The sequence below is a fragment of the Diplotaxodon limnothrissa genome, linkage group LG14 (assembly GCF_057381915.1).
Source record: "Diplotaxodon limnothrissa isolate DT_005_m linkage group LG14, D_limnothrissa_male_GT1.1, whole genome shotgun sequence".
Lineage (NCBI taxonomy): Eukaryota > Metazoa > Chordata > Actinopteri > Cichliformes > Cichlidae > Diplotaxodon > Diplotaxodon limnothrissa.
In genome coordinates, this window is record NC_140609.1 from 5429657 (window position 1) to 5450747 (window position 21091).

At 42.5% G+C, this 21091-nt stretch overlaps 1 protein-coding gene across 2 annotated transcripts in view; it reads right to left on the reverse strand.

Annotated features, from left to right (window-relative positions):
- The window catches only part of fat3a (FAT atypical cadherin 3a), a 132700-nt gene that overhangs the window by 21320 nt on the left and 90289 nt on the right, over window positions 1–21091 (reverse strand). For both annotated transcript variants that reach the window (XM_085371094.1, XM_085371093.1), the window contains 4 exons: window positions 17965–18102; window positions 10596–10739; window positions 9884–10081; window positions 145–946 (listed from right to left, as the gene is read on the reverse strand). In XM_085371094.1, the coding sequence (XP_085227220.1) occupies window positions 145–946; window positions 9884–10081; window positions 10596–10739; window positions 17965–18102 (1282 nt within the window). The remainder of the gene's footprint in view (window positions 1–144; window positions 947–9883; window positions 10082–10595; window positions 10740–17964; window positions 18103–21091) is intronic.

The following is a 21091-nucleotide window of genomic DNA, read 5'->3' on the forward strand; positions in this document are numbered from 1 at the left end:
AACTCACTCCACTTAACCTAAGCTGCAGTGCAACTGGATAAAATTACTTTAATTTACTTTACCAGTCACAAAGTGCTATACACAAAAAAGGTATCTTACATGTAGTCTAAGGCAAGACTGCAAAGAAAAACAATTCTGATTTACCATTGCATGTACAGCGTGAGGTCCGGTGAAAGCGAGGTGAGACAAAGCTGACCCGTGGGTTACTATATGTAGCGAGATTGTGTGAATCCAAGACAATGCTCTGTTCGCACTGAGCCCCACGACAGTCTAATCCAGAACAGTTCTTATCCAGGATAGCTGATACTCTAAGCACTTCCTCCAGGTTTCGCCGTGATGCACTTAGTTTTTGGGTGAGGTAGGCTGCCTTATAGTATCCACCACCTGCTTTTTCCATGGTGATGAGCATATCCAGCTGTTGCGTCCCTCCAACTGGCTGCAAACTTAGCAAATGCAGTGAGTCCTGCTGTTGAGTAGCAGCACACTGCTGGAGCACATTTAACATGCTTTTCAAGTACAACGCCACAAAGTCTTGTGGTGCCACTCTCTCAAAACGCACTGTCACTGCTTCACGCAACATGTCTGGTGTTGCCTGCTCCACATGCACACTTACGGGTACAGGAACAGCAAAGCGGCCATCACTGACACTAGCATTAAGAAAGTACCTGCCTGCATCCAAACCACCCAGGGCTATGATCTTTCCATCATGAGGACTAATCTTAAAGAGACTACGTTGAGCTGAAGGAGCGTGACCAAAAGTCAAAACATCATAAGGGTCAGCATCGGTGGCATGTAGCTGACCAATCACACCACCAGGAAATTCATCCTCCATAGTAACAATATGAATGTCCAGTGGTACTGCTACTGGTCGATGGAGGCTCTCCTCAATCACCCTGATTGTGAGTATGGAGGAGGATGACAAAGGAGGCTTCCCCGAATCTGTCACCTGCAGGAAAAGTCAGATCAGAAGTCAGAAGTAGAAAAACAACCAATGAAAAATATTAAAAGTATAAACTAGATTAAAAGATATTTGAAATATGCAACCTTTCTTTTACTTTAGCTTTTTTAAATGAGGATATTTCAAAAATATATTTTTTGACATTTCTACCTTTTTAACAATAGCAGTAGACATATAGACAAAAGACAGAAAAGGCTATCAAAATAATTCACCACTAGAATGTACCTCAGCCAACAGGCTCTAACATTTTAAATACCATTTCGACAAACATGAATATATACCATTTTAATTGCTGCTTTAATTTTTTTTTTTTAGCAAGGTACAACATTTTTTTAAACTGAAGAATGTAGAACTTGCTGAGCAGCAGGCATTGTGGCCAAATTGTGACACAGCAATGGTAGATACATGCTTCGCTAAAGTTTGCTGAACTTAAAACCAGTGTTGGGCAAGTTACTTTGAAAAAGTAATTAATTACAGTTACTAGTTACTTCTTCAAAAAAAGTAACTGAGTTACAATATTCTAAAAGTAATTAATTACTTGAAAATAACTATTGCGTTACTTTAAATAAAATGTTTAACCCTCTGGGGTCCAGGGTATAATTGCCCATTTTTAACTGCTTTTGATTTTCCCTCTACATTTCACCTTTAAAAGCTTTGCCTTGTTTGGTATCATCCTTTTCAGCACGACCTAACGTGTCTGAATTTACAGTTATGTTTTCATTTTGACATGCTGTACTAACACAATTGATCTAAAATCAGACAAAAAACATAAAATCCGAGTAGAAAAAGTTATATATTTTTTTCTCATATTTTTATTGAGAGACAAGTGTACAGTGGTTTACAATGACAATACAATCTGTTCCCCTCACATATTTTTTAGTTTTTCTTACATGAACAGATACGATAACACACACACACACAGGCACACCCACACACACGCTTAAATAAACAAACAAAACAAAACCTAATAAGAAACCCAAAACAAACACAAACAACAAACCCCAAAACACACACACAAAAAAAAAAGGGGGGGGGGGGGGGAAGAGATATGATATTAATCAGCTGGTAGAGCGTGTAATGACTTGCAATAGTCTACGAAGGGGCCCCAGATACGATAAAATTCTCTGTATTTGCCCTTCGCCACAAGGCCTATCTTTTGCAATTTAAGAAATGACATCACATCTCTAAACCAAAAAGAAACTGAAGGTGGCTTTGAAGATTTCCAAAGGAGTAAGATGCAACGTCTAGCCAAAAGTGATGTAAAGGCTAAAATTTTGAAGTGTGTAGGGTCGGTTAGACCAGTGTTGACTGGAAGCCCAAAAACAGCTAGAAAAGGGTCCATGCAGATTTGGGTCCCAAGAGCCTTGGAAAGAATAACTGAATACTGACTCCAGAAGCCATGGAGTCTTGGGCACAGAAAGAACATATGGCCTAGGTCACATGGGGTGGCATGACATCTCTCACACTGATCCATCACTTGTGGGTAAATCTCAGACAGACGAGACTTTGAATAGTAAACCCTGTACAACACCTTGAACTGGATAAGTTGTAACCTGGCACAGGACGTACTATAACGGACATTGGATACTGCCTTCTCCCATTGCTGATCCGAAAAAATTACTCCTAACTCCCGCTCCCAAGCCCCCCTAATTTTAGCAACTGAATGGACATTTAAATCCATAAGTTGTTTATATATTAAAGATATAATTGACTTCTTATTGGGTTTAAGGGATAAGAATTCCTCCCACGGTTGGACATTTGGAAGAAGAGGGTAGGAGGGGAAGAGAGCAGAAGTGCAATGCCGTGCCTGAAAATAACGGAATAGATTGGTAGCCGGAAGATTTGTTTCTGAACACAGGTCTAAAAAAGTTAAGAAAGTACCATCTTTATAGAGATCCTTAAACGTATTAATACCATGACGCTTCCACTGTACATAGGTACCATCAATGAGGCCAGGAGTAAACAGATGGTTCTGCGTGATGGGCATGTGTACTGACGCAGAGATGTACTTAAAATGACTCCTGAATTGTGACCAGACCCTTAGACTAGACTGTACCACGGGATTTTGGGTGAAATGAGAAGGCTTAAGTGGTAGTGGAGAGAATAATAAAGCTTCTAAGGATGAGGAAGTGCACGACAGGCATTCCAGTTTGCACCACAGCAGGTCTTGAGATTCAAGCCAATGGGTCAATTTGTGAACATGAGAGGACCAATAGTAAAATAAAAAGTTAGGCAAGGCAAGACCACCATCAAATGTCAGTCTCTGTAATAATGATTTCCTCACCCTGGGGTGTTTCCCTCCCCACAAAAACGATGTAACTAGCTGGTCTAACTTTTTGAAAAAAGCTTTAGGTAAAAATATAGGAATACTCTGAAATAACAATCGAGGCAAAATGTTCATCTTTACAGCATTGATCCGACCAATTAGGGACAAAGGTAGCGATTTCCATCTCTGAAAATCCGATTGAATTTGAGTCATTAAAGGGGAGAAATTGGAAGAGTACAGAGAAGACAAAGTACGAGTCACGTTAACTCCCAAATACTTAAAGCCGGCAGGGCTAAGTCTAAAAGGAATGTCAGATTGTTTAAGTGTAAGACTCAAAAGTGAATGTTTCCCCATAAATTCTTTAAGAAGATTTATTTTGTAACCTGACAGAGAGCCGAACTTGTTTAATAGAGACACAATCGATGGTATGCTAGATAAGGGATCAGAAACATATAGAAGCAGGTCATCTGCATATAAAGACAATTTTACGTCAAGGCCTGACCAGGAAATACCACGAAAATGAGGAAGAGCCTTCAAAGCTATAGATAGGGGTTCAATTACAATAGCAAAAAGTAGGGGGGACAGGGGGCAACCCGGTCTCGTGCCGCGTGACAATGAGAAGTAGCCAGAGGAAACACCATTCGTATAGACACTGGCTTGGGGTGCCTTGTACAACAGTCGAATCCATGAAATGAATCTGTCCTTGAAACCAAATCTTTGCAAGACCGCAAAGAGAAAGCTCCACTCCACACGATCGAAAGCTTTCTCAGCATCAAGTGAGATAACTACTTCTGAATTAGTGGTCGAGTGTTGGGAAAGAATGACATTCAAAAGCGTGCGGACATTAAAGAACAGCTGGCGGCCTTTAATAAAGCCATTCTGTTCATCTGAAATAATAGTAGGAAGAACCTTTTCAAGGCGAATTGCTAAAATTTTAGCCAAGACTTTAACATCAACATTCAGCAGTAAAATAGGCCTATACGAGGTGCAAGACGTAGGATCCTTACCCTTCTTTAAGAGAACAGTAATTAGTGCTTGAGACAATGTAGGGGGCAATAGACCACGTTCAAAAGATTCATTATACACTGAAAGAAGTAGTGGGGCTAACTTGTCTACAAATGTTTTTAAAAATTCAACTGAAAACCCATCAGGTCCTGGTGCCTTACTATTGTGCATGGTCTTGATTGCATGCACAATTTCATCCAACCTAAAAGGGGCATCTAATTGTTCAGCTATAACAGGATCGACAGTGGGCATTATAAGACCGTTAAAAAAGGAATCCATCTCAGAGCCGTCAGCAGCAGATTCAGATTCATATAGGGAGGAATAATACGTCTTAAACACCTCGTTGACTTCCTTTGAATCAGAGACCAAGTTGCCTGCCGCATCTTTAATGTGAGAAATTAATCGAGAAGAGGCCTGACGTTTTAACTGATGGGCCAAAAGCCTTCTGGGCTTATCACCATGTTCATAATAAGTCGCACGCGCACGAAGTAAGAGACGTTCAGCATCTGCCGTAGAAAGTAAATCAAATTCGGTCTGCAAGTCAAGTCGTCTTTTATGCAAATCAGGAGTGGGACTGTCAACAACCTGTCTATCTATGTCACAAGTCAAGTCAAGTGGCTTTGTGGCTTTTAGTGGAATGGGCAGAGAAAGAAATTATTTGCCCACGCACATATGCCTTAAGAGATTCCCAAAGTAATGACCTCGTAACAGTATCGCTGTCGTTAAACACCATAAATTCATCAATTGCGGATTTGATAAAGGTAACAAACCCCTCATCCGAAAGCAACAAAGAGTTAAATCTCCAGGGTGAGGAAAAAGAGGACTGGGCTATGAGCTTGATGTCAACGGTAAGTGGTGCGTGATCGGAAATGACAATAGGATGATATGTAGATGACAGTACTTTTGGAATAAGGGAACCGTCCACAAAAAAATAATCAATCCGCGAAAAGGACTGATGTACCTGAGAAACGAAAGAGTACGCTCTGGTAGTAGGGTTAGAAAACCTCCAGGGATCTACAAAACCATTCTGAGACATAAACTCTGAAATAGACTTGGACATAGAGGATTGGGTCAGGGTCCGAGGATTCGAGCGATCTAAGGCAGGATCAATAACACAGTTTAAGTCACCACCCAATATCAAAAGATGAGTATCAAGGGAAGGGAGACTACTCAAAAGTGCATCTGTAAAACCTGGATTATCAAAATTTGGCGCATACACATTGACTAAGAGGACGGGTACATTGTACATGGTGCCTACAACAACCAAATATCTCCCGTTTTTGTCAGCTTTAATCTCAGAGGCTGTAAACTGTACCCTTCTGTTTATTAAGATCGCCACCCCCCTGGCTTTTGAATTAAACATTGAATGGAAAGTATGACCTACCCATGGGCACCTGAGCCTAAGATGATCCCGATTTCGCAAATGGGTCTCTTGCAAAAACATTACATCACTCTTTAAACGTTTAAGATGCGAGAATATTTTAGATCGTTTAATTGGGCTATTCATACCTTTGACATTCCAAGTTAAAAATCTAATACCACAATTGCCTAAGGACTGACCTGAAGTACTGGTCATTGCAGAAAGATAAAAGAGAAAATACTTATTTCTTCACCCCCAAAGAAAGAACAAGTGGGAAAAACACACTCACACAAACACACAACGCAAACCCACAACAACAGAAGTACAGCTTCAGAATAAAAATAATAATAACACGTCAAACACACCCTCCCGCCTCCCCCCTGCACAGCAAAAGCCCCCATCCCCAAACGATGGAGACGGCAGTGCACGCTCCCACCCGGAGCAATCTAAACAAAAACGCTCCCGACTACGAAACGAACCGTGTCAAACCAAAGCTCCAACAGAGTCATTTCTCAATAGATTAAAAGGCACAAATAAAATAAAAATAACCCAATTATATTTTACTATTAGACAGGTAAAACAAAACAAGTGTTTGGCAGAGTAACAAACTTAGCTTACCACAATGATGTTTGGATTTGGATCATGCGCTATTTCAAACAAACAAACATTGTCCCGCTATATTTTTTATCGCGTGGTTATTGTCTTAATATATTCCTTGGCCTCATCTGGCGAGACGAAGTCGCGCTGCATTCCTTGATAAGTGATCCGCAGTCTTGCCGGATAGAGGATCCCAAATCGGACTCCCTGGATGCCGCGAAGCTGGCGACGGACCTCATTGAAAGCCGCACGGGCCCGCGCTGTCTTAGCGGTGTGGTCGGGGAACACAGAAATGGTCATATTATTTATCTGCACCCTCTGCAGCTCCCTGGCCTTCTGGAGAATCCTAGCACAGTCCGCGTAATAGTGCAGCTTCACAACCATAGCACGGGGGCGTTCACCGGTGTTAGGTTTGGGGGCCAAAGTTCGGTGGGCTCTGTCTACAAGCGGCTCCTTCCCAAGCTGAAATGCCTCCATCAACAGCACGGACACATCTGTAGCGGACAGGACATTCTCCTCTGGCACACCAACAATGCGTATATTATTGCGGCGAGACCTGGACTCCAAATCCTCGCATTTATTCTCCAATTTGGCCAACTCCTTTGACATCGCATCCACTTTGGCTTGGAGGTGGACAATATCATCCGTGCATGTGGAGAGAGACTGTTCCATCTCCGTAACTGTGCTCCTGAGGCCAGCGAATTCCTGCCGCATGGTAGTTATATCTGAGGAAAGGTCCGTTTTTAGTTGCTGTATGTCGGACCTGATAGACGTGAGATTCTCCGCAAACGCTGCCGTCAGTTCCTTTTTAAACAGTGCTGAAATTTCTTCACGAAGTTCAGAGAGGAGTTCAGCCTTCGTGAATTTTTCCGTATCGACGAGCGGTGTGTCGGGTGACCCAGGCAGTGGCGAAGTTTTACCACGAGGCGGGGATGCAGTTTTAGCAGCAGGCCGCAAGTTCTGCTGAGAGGTGCTTGCGCTCTTATTAACCTTACGCGACATTGTAAACACAAAAAGCAAAAACAGTCTTGTCTCGGAACTATACAAAAAGAAAAAACCCGTCAAAATGTGCCTGGAAATGCTAGATAATAACTAGACTCTGCAGGAGCTACGCTCGGTGCGACCTACGCCATAGTCACCTAAACCGGAAGTCCCGAAAAAGTTATATTTTTACTGTAACAACAACAAACATGTTTAATGAACCATATTTCATAACTTTAAATGCAAATATAAATTGCCAATTTTAAAATCATATGCACACATTTTGCAAACAACAAAGCTATTTGCAGGCATTTACCTTTTACCCCTTTTTTAAATAACCACTTCAAACTATTTACATAACCATCAGCTGTTCTGCATTCAATAAGATGCCACACAAATTATTTCTGTCCACTATAAAGGAGAACATCACAGCCTGATACCTGCAGGTCTGACAGCAGCAGGTGTATCACTCCTATTCTCTACCTGGAGACAGCAGTCGCCTCAATGTTCTGACACACAACACAAAACTATCCACAACACTACACACTAACTACAAAAGACAACACATTAACTACACACTCCAAACATGCTAAATGTTACAAATTTCTCACATCTCAAAACTCGCACTCTCTCTTTTTCTGCTGTCTTTCTCTCTTTCTCTCTCTCTCTCTCTTTCTCGCCGTCACTCCTAAAACTTCCCCCTCTTCCTAAACAGCCAAATGTCATGTTGCCATATCAGGGCTCGCAAAATTTCAAAATCCCTGGTAGCCCTTCGAATAAAAAAGATAGCAATTTTTTGATTGATGTTTTATTTGGTTCTAATGGGGGCCTTTCTTAAAATTACTGGTCCCAGTAACAAAGGCGCTTGTCGACTCTGAAATCGAGGGAAAACCAACAACACACCCGGCAGAACATTATGTTATTTACACGGGTGCATATAAGTGGTCCGCATGTGCGCATTCGCTGTCAAAATAAAAGACGCGCACCAGATAAGAAGTTGCAACGCAAGTTTGCGTCCATATAAAAGGCAGTGTTTTTGTCCGCTAGAGTGGGATTTTCATGGCACATTCTGCACCAAATCTCTGTGCATTCATCATTTGTTTGAAGCCAGCTCACCTCCTGCAACCACTTTTCCGAGAATACGCGCTTCTGTTGTGGTTCGGACTCCTTCTGACATTTCTTTGGAGGTGGAGGAACACCAAAGTAATTGCTTAAAGGAGCTTCTTCGACATCTTTAAGAGTTCTAAACAAATGTCTGTCCTCCTCCAGAAAATCCTATGTACGCAAATATGCGTTGCAACTTCTTATCTTGTGCACATTTTTTATTTTGACAGCGAATGCGCACCTGCGGACCACTTACTGTATGTGCACCCCTGGTTATATAGCTCGTCATATTGCAGCCACAGAAATTCATTTGTCCATGAAACCATAAAGCTGCACTTTCTTTTTGCCTTATAGTCTGATTTGTCATAACTTTTCCGTTTTGTGGTAAGCTTTTCTTTGGCTGTCACTTCTTCACCCTGACCTGTCTTATTTGGCTCAGCAGAACTAAAATATATATCCTGCTGCTTTTACACACGCACTCACATAACGCTCAGCGATTCTCTGCACGATCAACCTCTCACATGTTTAAGCTTGCTGCGGGAGATTTCACTTGTCATGTTTGCATAGTAAGCTAACGATTAATAAGACGATGTCAGAGGAATTGGTGCACAAATTATCATCACTCACCAATCAGTGCTATCACTCTCTATACACAGTTCGCGCGATTGCAAAGTGAAAGCAAAAAACAAGCACAAATTCAAACGCGATTTCAATATGTCACATATTGACAGTGGCTCACCGATGCCAATGATATAATTACCCAGCTACATTTCCAAAAGAATGCAAAAGCATTGACATATATTTTTCCTTCCTATGATAGCCCGACGGGCAGGGCAGAGATAGATTTTGGTAGCCCGACTGGAAAAATCGCTAGCCCCGGGACGTCGGGCTAGCGATTTTGTGAGCCCTGCATATCATTTTTGATTGGTCGGCATGGTGCATTTTTCCACCAAGACCAAAGGGCTTGCGCTGTCCTTAGACGTTAAACGTGACAAAATTATTCAGGAAAAAACGCTGTGTATATATTGTTTATCATGACTCTGGTTTTACGTGGCCTATCAATGCAATTTAAAAACTGGTATATATCACCTTGTTGCTTTGTCATCTTGAAGTAGTCATGTGATTGGCTTACCATGACTACTTTATTCTTCCTCAGTCAAACAGCAGCACTCATGCAATTGTTTTGTCCCCTTAGTTCCAGGTGTTGTGCCAAAAAGTGATTGTTGAGCAGACAGTGATTGCCATCTGCGGGAGCACTCGCAGCTGCTTAAATCTGTAGCGTACAGATTACTTACGTAGACAGCTACTTCCGTGCAACTGATATAAGGTGCGGTAAGCTGAACAGAGCTTCAACCGTCTGTTTGCTGAAAAATAGTAACGCGACCGCACCTTATTTTCTTCTTCGTAACGGTAACGGCGTTGTAACGATAGAAATTGTAATAGTTAGATTACTCATTACTGAAAAACGCGGTTTTTCAGTAATTACAGTAATTGTAACGCTGTTATTTCCATCACTGCTTAAAACTTAAAACACTATCTTTTACAATAGTATGACAGTAGAGAAGAATGACTGAAAAAACTTTGTGTGGTGTAAACAACAATTTGACTCTACCTGTATCTGAATTACATATTCTGTTGCCAGGTCCCTTCTGAATACTTGATTGGCTACTAGTGTCCCATCTTTTTCCAATACAAACTCCCTCCCTTCATTTCCCAATAAGATACGGAAGTCGAAGGGTGGGCCATTTTGAGAGGAGTCCTCATCAATGACTGACAACTGCAGGATACTGGTACCAATTGGCTTGTTTTCCTGGTCAAGGGAAGCCAAGACGATGAATCATTATATGCATTTCACGTTCAGTCATAATTCCTAAACTGAATTTAAATCTTATTAAAATTAAAATTAAATGAAAAATACACATCTGAAAAAGAATCTACAGGAGTGTAATCAACATTCCGGCAGAATAAAACAAATGTATAGTCTTTTAATAGACTATTTCAGGTTCAAGGGTCATTCATAATGTCATTCTTCATGAGAAACATGACAAAATAAAATGAAGTAGGTATCTGTGCTCATAACAGTTATAAATAGAGATGAGAATTTTTTTTTATATGCTTGGCCTGTGTTGCAATATCAGATTTCACAGCAACTGTAAGCTTTCCTTTTTTTCACTGACTAATTTTTAGAGATGCTGATATAGGGAAGGGGACAGGCGTACTTAAAGCACTGACTTAGGAATTTAAGTACTATAGTTCACCTGAATTATTACATGATATTGTTATATTTGGGTTCAACTGAAGATTGTGAGGATTATTAAGATTACCTGTATGACAGCAGAGAGGTTGGCCGGTGAAAAGGTGGGTGGATTATCATTGATGTCAGAAATGTCTATGTTTACCATCACAGTGGAGGACATGGCAGGGGTTCCACTATCCAAAGCTCTTATGGCAAGTGAGTAGCTGGGAACCTACAAGGAAAGAGACAACAGAAGATATCCAGACAAATCAGGAATGAAGCATTGGCGCCTAATGGTGAAGCCAGAAAATCTACTTTTGTAGCAGCACAGTGAAGTTTTCATTTTTCATTCAGCTAGTTTCAAATTCCCAAACATTTCAATGGAATTCAAATCTGGCCTTTTCTTCTTGACTATAAGTGTCTTTTCCTCTACTTTTTGAGCCATGCCTAGGTATAACTACATTCAGGCACATGAGCAGATTTGGACACATTTACAGATTTCACACCAAAAGAAAATCTATTATTCAACATTTTTTTTAATATGAATTTATTTATTTGTACTCGATCAGGAAATCACTCAACCCATTTTTGGCTGGACTTGAAGGTGCTCATTTTTATCCCCACTGCTTCATACTCAGCTAAAAACTGTTCCCGTGCAAGCTCGATGAAGCCAACAGAACACATCATCTACAAAAACCAATAATGAAATAAAAATAATGAAAAACAAAATTCCACTATAGAAGGTGTGACTATTGGATTGAGTAGATCCTGAACGTGTTCGTTCCACCACCTGACTAAATCCCCTGTCGAGGTCAGCACCGCTGTACACAGTGTGTTTAGAATACTGCTTCCCCCTTCTGAGTTGTCAGACGATTTGCTAGAACCGCTTTGAAGGCAACCAAGAGTCTCCAAACTCCTGCCACACCAGAGTTTTTCCATCAGCCACTAGCACAGCTGCACTCCCCTGAGTCTGCCAGTACCTGTCTGCTGCCTCTGAAGTCCCACAGGCCTGCTAAGACTCCTTCATGATTAGACTCCTTCAGGACTGGCGGCTCCCTTCATCTCCGGTATCCACCAGTGACTAAGCTGAGTGCAGCTGTGCTGGTTCTGGGATTAACACAATTAACCTTGCAGTAGCAGCCAGTTGAGCTGTGGAAAATGGTCATTAGCCTTGTCCATAGCCTCCTTCGGAGTGTAGTCAAAGCTCTGTTGGAGCCAATCGCCTCCTCACAGCGAAATAAATAGTATTGAGCAATCCTGTTATTTTTCCCCAATTTTATAGGCTCCAAACGGTTGTACGAATCAACAATTTCAGTTTCAATAAGAGATTACAGGATGGCCCCAACCTCAGCAACAGGACCACTCTCAGCATTGACCGAGTGCGTTTACTTTTGGAACGGTGCCTTCATTTCGCCCAGGCAGCTCTGAACCCCACATCCAGAACTTTTTGAAATTTGTTGAGAAGGTGAGAGATGTCATTATGGAGGCAGATGAAACCATAGTCTTATACAATGTTACATCTCTCTTCACTTGCATCCCAGTCACCAAAGCGTTGGAGGTAGCTCGTAAGAGATTACAGGATAACCCCAACCTCAGCAACAGGACCACTCTCAGAGCCAACCAAGTGTGTTTGAACTGTGTGTTTATTCCACCTATTTCACATACAAGGGTCAGTACTACAGGCAGAAACATGGGCGTGCCATGGGCTCCCCAGTTTCACCCATCGTGGTTAATTTGTACATGGAAGAAGTGGAAAAGAGGGCTTTGCTATCCTACCCTGGAACACCACCAAGTCATTGGTTCAGGTATGTGGATGACACCTGGGTGAAAATCAAATCTCATGATGTTCCAGAATTTACAGATCACATTAACTCGGTGGACCAACATATCAAATTCACCAGGGAGGATATGAAAAGTGGCAGGCTAGCCTTCTTAGACTGTGAGATTTCCATCAGTAATGGGGGACATCTAAAAGCTAATGTGTACCGGAAACTTACGCATATGGATCAGTATTTAAGGTTTGACTCTCATCATCCACTGGAGCATAAACTGGGTGTCATCAGGACGCTACAACACAGAGCGTAAACATAGTTATCCCAACTGGACTTTTGTCAAAGCTGGGAAGGCACCAAAAGAAAGCTCCAGCCGAGAAGGACAACCGCTGACTAAGCAAAAACCTGTAGTGATCCCGTATGTGTCGGAACAATTGCATTTTTTCTAAGCACCATGTCTCTGTGGCTTTTAAACCCCAAAACACGCTTCGCCAAAAATTGGTCCATCCCAAGGATCGGGTCCCTCGACACAAACAGAGTAACATAGTGTACACTGTTAAATGCCAGGAGGATTGCCAGGATTTATACATAGGGGAAACCAAACAACCTCTGGCGAAGCGGATGGCACAACACAGAAGAGCTGCCTTGTCAGGCCAGGACTCTGCAGTAGGTCCTGACTCTCCCAGGACCTACAGGCCAGTGGAGTGGACACTCTTTCAATGATGAGGATGTATACATCCTGGACAGGGACGAACGCTGGTTTGAGAGCGGAGTCAAGGAGGCCATTTACATGAAAAGGGAAAGACCATCGCTGAATCGAGGAGGGGGCCTAAGGGTACATCTTTCACCATCTTACAATGCTGTGTTTGCAGCCATTCCCCAACTCTCTGTGAATGGTACTCGTAGCCATTGATCAGTGGTTGTTGATCAATGGTCATGAGAATTTGCATAATTATGATGAAGGTGACCTCCCAGCCCATTGTTCCTTCAGTGGGCTGGTTTCAGTCATTATGCAAATGTACTATTTATAACACTGGGGAAACCTGCAGTCAGCTGAGACTGAAGAAGTCACTTGGATGAGTGACGAAACGTTTCTCCCACTGAAAACGCTACGTCCAGATGAACAGAATCAATTTTTGGAGACTTTCTTAAGTGTCTGCAACTGTGACTGTTACAAGATCCTGTTCAGGGAGGTAGCTGTGCTCTGTTCTTAGAGCCACTAGCCTTTATCCTATATTCTTCCAGTATTGCTCTGTCTCCAGCCTTGAGGTTCTTCTCATATTGTTGTCCTACCACAGAGTACACCTTGGATGGTTCAGTAGTGTACAGCTGATTTATTCCCTTGCCTTCTATCTCTCTGGTATACCTCTTCAAGTGGCTGCCCAATGCTGTGAGTGTTTGCTTGGCAGTGTCCAAGGCCTCAGGTATAGAAAGCTTGCTGTACATCTTAGGTATGACTTTCTTCATCACAGCTTTCTGCAGCTCCGATTGTTGATTAACTTCCTTCCATACTGCTTTGATCTTTGCCACTAGTACTCCATGGGTGTACTGCTTCTTCTGGCTGATCATTTTATAGCCAAGCATCTCACGATCACTGCTGCCGTAGTGTCGTAGTGTTGGTTTTCGATGATCGTCACAACAGGGATTGTAAGTAATGCTGCATTCATGTCTTCTACTAGAACTTCAAAGGGTACTTCATGTTGGGGGCAGGAATAGCTCAGTAGGTAGCGTGGTCGCCTCATAGTCGGAAGGTCAGAGGTTCGAATCCACTGAACGGCTACCCTGAGGTACCCCTGAGTAGGGTATCATCCTTACACACTGCTCCCCGGGCACCTGATTAGTGGCTGCCCACTGCTTCACTGAATAAATGGGTTAAATGCAGAGAGAGTAATTTCCCCACAGGGATCAATAAAGTATACATTATTATTATGTTGTCTTGGAAAACGGCCACGGAGGTTCCAGGTTCAACTCCCAGGCTGTAGGAGATTTAGGGTAGGTGAATGACCTGAACCAGTTTTTCAGCAGGTTTGACCAGACACTCATCCCTCCTCCAGCCCAATCACTTCTTCTGCAAATGCCCTATTTTTGACCAGTGCCTGCTTTTCTTCCATGACTGCACACCTCTCAGTCCTCAGCTTCAAAATACTCACAGCTCCCCTACCACTATCCTTTCAACACTTCATGTAAGGAACAAGCTGGAGAAGACCAAATGGTAAATGGCCTGTATTTGTATAGCGCTTTTCTAGTCCCTAAGGACCCCAAAGCGCTTTACACAACCAGTCATCCACCCATTCACACACACATTCACACACTGGTGATGGCAAGCTACATTGTAGCCACAGCCACCCTGGGGTGCACTGACAGAGGCGAGGCTGCCAGACACAGGCGCCATCGGGCCTATAGGCAACGGATGAAGTGTCTTGCCCAAGGACACAACGACCGAGACTGTCCAAGCCAGGGCTCGAACCGGCCTTCCGATTACAAGGTGAACTCCCAACTCTTGAGCCACGATCGCCCTAATCAAGATGCGAAATGCTGCAGGTCCAAATCACATCAGCCCCAGGCTCCTGAGGTACTGCATAGACCAACTGTGTGGCATCATGGGATACATTTTCAACATTAGCCTGAAGCTAGGGTAAGTACCACGGGTGTGAAAGACCTGTGTGGTACAGCCTAGCATCGGGGTGGATGATGCCATCATCTATCTCCTGCACTGAGCTTTGACCCACCTGGAGAAGACTGGAAGCACTGTGAGGACACCATCCAGCATGGACTTCTGAGGGACATACTGGGGCTGTCAGGAGCAGACCACTTACTGTCCCAGTTGATACTGGACTCACTGGCTGCCCACAGTATGTGAGGACACAGGGCTGTATCTCTGACAGCCTGGTCTGCAGTACGGGGTGCCCTGCAAAGAACTGTGCTAGCATGATTCCTGTTCACTCTCTACACTCCAGACTTCTCCATCAACCGTCTAGGCTGCCATCTAAAAAAGTTCCCTGAGGACTCATCACAGATGAGTCAAGCAGTGGACAGACAGTGGATTCAGGATTTTGTGGACAGGTGCCGGCGGAACCATCTCCTGATCAATGCGAGGAAAATCAAGGAGCTAGTAGTAAATTTCCACAGGGGCAGACCCTGATGCCCCCTTGACTCAGTGTAGGTTGTAGGAGACGAAAGAAGTTACTGTTGGAGCATTTCAATGATCACAAAAAAGACAGGAAAAACTAGAGGCTGCATGTAGAAGGACATATCCATAGACTTTTAACTGTACATTGCAGCAAGAAGTAAGATTCAATTATTTAATTTCAATTATATATACATTGGGGCAAAAAAGTATTTAGTCAGCCACCAATTGTGCAAGTTCCCCCACTTAAAATGATGACAGAGGTCAGTAATTTGCACCAGAGGTACACTTCAACTGTGAGAGACAGAATGTGAAAAAAAAATCCATGAATTCACATGGTAGGATTTGTAAAGAATTTATTCGTAAATTAGGGTGGAAAATAAGTATTTGGTCACCTCAAACAAGGAAAATCTCTGGCTCTCACAGACCTGTAACGTCTTCTGTAAGAAGCTTTTCTGTCCCCCACTCGTTACCTGTATGAATGGCATCTGTTTGAACTCATCATCTGTATAAAAGACACCTGTCCACAGCCTCAAACAGTCAGACTCCAAACTCCGCCATGGCCAAGACCAAAGAGCTTTCGAAGGACACCAGGAAAAGTATTGTAGACCTGCACCAGACTGGGAAGAGTGAATCTACAATAGGCAAGCAGCTTGGTGTGAAAAAATCAATTGTGGGACCAATCATCAGAAAATGGAAGACATACAAGACCACTGATAATCTCCCTCGATCTGGGGCTCCACGCAAGATCTCATCCCGTGGGGTCAAAATGATCATGAGAACGGTGAGCAAAGATCCCAGAACCACACGGGGGGACCTGGTGAATGACCTGCAGAGAGCTGGGACCAAAGTAACAAAGGTCACCATCAGTAACACACTACAACGGCAGGGAATCAAATCCCGCAGTGCCAGACGTGTTCCGCTGCTGAAGCCAGTGCATGTCCAGGCCCGTCTGAAGTTTGCCAGAGAGCACATGGATGATACAGCAGAGGATTGGGAGAATGTCATGTGGTCAGATGAAACCAAAGTAGAACTTTTTGGTATAAACTCAACTCGTCGTGTTTGGAGGAAGAAGAATACTGAGTTGCATCCCAAGAACACCATACCTACTGTGAAGCATGGGGGTGGAAACATCATGCTATGGGGCTGTTTTTCTGCCAAGGGAACAGGACGACTGATCCGTGTTAAGGACAGAATGAATGGGGCCATGTATCGTGAGATTTTGAGCCAAAACCTCCTTCCATCAGTGAGAACTTTGAAGATGAAACGAGGCTGGGTCTTCCAACATGACAATGATCCAAAACACACCGCCCGGGCAACAAAGGAGTGGCTCCGTAAGAAGCATTTGAAAGTCCTGGAGTGGCCTAGCCAGTCTCCAGACCTCAACCCCATAGAAAATCTGTGGCGGGAGTTGAAAGTCCGTGTTGCTCGGCGACAGCCCCAAAACATCACTGCTCTCGAGAAGATCTGCATGGAGGAATGGGCCAAAATACCAGCTACTGTGTGTGCAAACCTGGTAAAGACCTATAGTAAACGTTTGACCTCTGTTATTGCTATCAAAGGTTATGTTACAAAGTATCGAGTTGTATTTTTGTTATTGACCAAATACTTATTTTCCACCCTGATTTTGTCACGGTTCTGGGTCCGTTGGACCCAGTATTCTGAGTTTATTGTGTTTTGATTTAAGTTTGCATCAGGGATTGTGTTCTTGTTCTCTTGTCGTGTTGTGGTGATGATTATGTCTATTATTAGAGTTCCATGTTTCTGTTTATCTGGGTTTAAGATGTGGGTTTAGTTTCATATGTCATTTCCTGTCTGTCTCTCGATGTCGAGCCTGCGTGTGATGTTTTATTGTGAAGGTCTGCGTCTCATGTGAGTGTGTTCAGTTTTACCCCGGTCTCATCTTACTGATTGTTCCCAGCTGTGTCCACCACCTGTGTGTAATTCCCATGTTTCTCTGTGTGTATTTAAGTCGTGTCCTCCGTCATTGTAGTTGCTGGTCCGTCTGTGTATCTACCATGTCGCACCCGTGTGTTCTCCCTGCTGTCCATCGTCATTCTCCTCTGCTCGTTCTCATTCAGGTTTGTGCTTTGTAGTTTAGTTGTTTTCCCAGTATAGTTTAGATTGAGCTCCATTTGCTGTTTGTCCTTATTTTGTGCTCAATAAACCACCCTCACTTCTCCACTACTGCCTGCGTTTGGATCCGCCTTCATTTCCTCCACACGGCTCCTCTCACTCGCCGTGACAGATTTACGAATAAATTCTTTACAAATCCTACCATGTGGATTCATGGATTTTTTTTTCACATTCTGTCTCTCACAGTTGAAGTGTACCTCTGGTGCAAATTACTGACCTCTGTCATCATTTTAGGTGGGGGAACTTGCACAATCGGTGGCTGACTAAATACTTTTTTGCCCCACTGTGTGCATGTACGTACATATATATATATATATATATATATATATGAATGAAGCAATTGGCCTGTCTCCAGTAATTTCACCAAACCAAACTGCACAGAGGATAAGTGGATGTTTTTCTATGTAAAAGTGTGTCCTCACAGTCTCACGGTCCAGTTGCTTGTTGACCTTGATGACTCCACTGAGTGGGTCAATGAGGAACTGGTTGTGTCTGTCTCCACTGACAATGGAGTAGAAGACGGCTCCATTCAGCTGACTGTCCACATCATCTGCTTTCAGCTGTAAATACACACACACATACACAAACACACACTGAGTACATATTTGGTTGGGTAACAATTGCAGTGCTGTCTGTAGTGAGGTTTCTATAATACACTGAAGAATAAGTCTGCGACCAGAGCTTTTCACATAGATATTTCTACCCTTTTCAATTTTTGATGTGCTGTAATGGATCTGAAAGTTGCTAATGTTTAAAGTGTAAGACAATATGGAAAAGATGAGGCTTTTGTAACTTAAACTCTTGAAAGAATTGTGTATCAGCTATATGATGATTGCAGAGGAACAGTTTATTTTTGTTTTAGTCCTGATTTAAACTTGTCCTCAACGTATCCTTGCATGGCTTCTGACAGTGGACTCATCTTTGTGTTTGTCCTGCTAGCCCTCAGTGTAGTATTCACTGCAGTTAATCATAACATTTTGCTAAAGACTACAATATACCTTCAGCAATAAAAGAAATACATAGTACTTGTTTTAATCATTTCTGATAGATTCAGTTGGTAAATTTAATGAGTATTTCTCAGACAAACAGTTAATCATGGTGTTCAACAGGGTTCTGTGCAAGGATCGATAGTTTTCTTATTACCTTATTTAATACTATCAGAAAACACCACATACATGTAAGTTGCTATTCAATTATACCCAGTTATCTTTATAAATTCATCTATAAATCCCAGATGGCACAAAAAAAAAAACTACAAGGATGCTCTAAGGCCATAAAGGTCTTAATGATGTTTAACTCTGGACACTGAAATTAGGACAAAACTGAAATTATCATATTTGGCATCTAGAATTCTCAGAAAGAGTGCCTAACCAGATACTTACAGTAAATGGCATTACCATGGCATCTTGTACTGCTTGAGGAAGCCTGTAGTCGTTTTGACCAATAAAGTGTCCTTTAAATGATAATAATAATAATAATAATAATAATAATAATAATAATAATAATAATAATAATTAAGACTGACTTCTTTCATGAGCACCATAATGCCAAAATCAGAAACATGTGTCAGAGGATGTTTCTGGTTTATAAATTCTAGGCTGGACTATTCAACTTCCTTGTCACTAGGGTGTCCAAAAATTTCACCGGGTGAAAAAAGATTATAAGATTAGAACACTGATTATGACCTTTCCATGGAAAGGTGACTGGACTCACAGACCAAAATGCAACAATAGCCTGGTCTGGCTTCGAAACATTTTAGGGGGTTAGATATTTTATTTGAGTGACAAGAAGATAAGTGGTGCAATATTGGGCATGGTTCTATGAAGTAGCATTTCTATGGCCCAAATATGGGATTCATAGCTGCTGGAATGCAGTCATATTACTTCTCGTGTTAATTTGTTGCACATTCAATAATCAATTGTACAATGCCTGCTAGCCCAGTATTCCACTGTTATATTACTTCTGAATTTACATCTGTCTGCATGAACAGAACATTATCAGCCTTTCAAAAGGATGTCAACTGTTCCACCAGAGGCAATATAATACTAGACCTGATAGGGTTTAAAGCGTCAGGTTGACAACCAGGATAGAGGCCAAATGAAGTTAAAAAAAATTGTTAAAAGGTTTAATACAGGCTGTCTGTCCAGAACATTCCTCTGCACTGTCTAACAGGCACTGGCACAATGTCGCTCTCTCTGTACTGTCTGGCAGGTGTTCCAGTCAACAACAATGACACTACCACTACCACTAGTTGAGCAGCTTAAGACAAGTTGCTTGCATCGACAGCACCATTTCCTCCACATCTGTCTCATCATCAGCTACAAACAGTGCATCTTTCATGCCGTTGAATGCTCAACAATAAAACAATGCTAATCCACCATACCGTTACTGACAGCAGGTTGGACTTCCTTTGAAGGGTCCAAGGTGCATGTGGAGGATGTGGACTGAAAGATGGTCAGAAACAGCAAGGTTCAGGCATTTCAGATTGGAAGTGGCAGTGTTGGTGGAGAAAACTAGATCCAGCGTGTTACCTATTATGAGTGTTTTAATGTCACCCTGGCTGTGCCAACACAGCTCCAGGTTATCTTCATCTACCGCCCCCATAAAGTTTGTACTGTGGTCATGTCATAGTTGTCTGAGATTTTCACCTCTCTTTGCTCTTTGTCTCCAGCCTCACTCCTAATTGGTGACTTAAACATTTACTGTATGTCGACTCCAGTAGGTCTTTGTCCGCCAATGACACTTCTGTGACTTCTGGACTCTCTCTTTCACATAGTATATTAAAAGGATCATCAGTTACCTCTGAGTTAGGTGGGACTTTTTATGTCTTTGCACGGTTTTCGTAAGTGCATGCGCGAGGTCAAAAATTGGCTCGCAGGTAACTCTCTCATCCTAAATGACAGGAAAACTGAAATCATCGTGTTTGACAGTAGTATTCCTCGTGGCCAACTCTGTGGTGCCTCTGGTTCCTTTGATAGTTTCCTCACCGACACTCTTAGTGACCTGGGGGGGTTTTTGGATAGCTCTTTTAATCTCAACAAACAAGTGTCTTCTGTTGTCAAAACTTGCTTCCATCAATTGCGTCTTATTAGCAAGGCCAGACATTATGTCCCGCATAGAGACCTGGAAAAGCTTATCCACGCCTTTGTGAAATTTAGGTTGGATTATTGCAACTCCCTTTACTTTGGTCTTAACTCTACTCTTCTCCATAGACTGCAAATTGTTCAGAATGCGGCCGCTCGTCTCCTTACTGGTAGTGGGCGGCGTGTCTCTATCACCCCTGTCCTTGCCGACTTGCATTGGCTTCCCGCTAAGTATCGCATTCAATTCAAAATCCTGCTGCTCACCTTACAAGTTATTAACAATATAGCGCCAAGTAAGATCATCTTCTCAGTCACTTTTGGTACAGCCGAGATCCCGGCTGAAGACTATAGAGGTGACCGAGCGTTTGCCTTGGCTGCACCCGTTCTATGGAATAACATCCCCATTGTTATCCACGAGTCTGATTCCATTCAATCCTTCAAATTGTGGTTAAAAACCCACTTATTT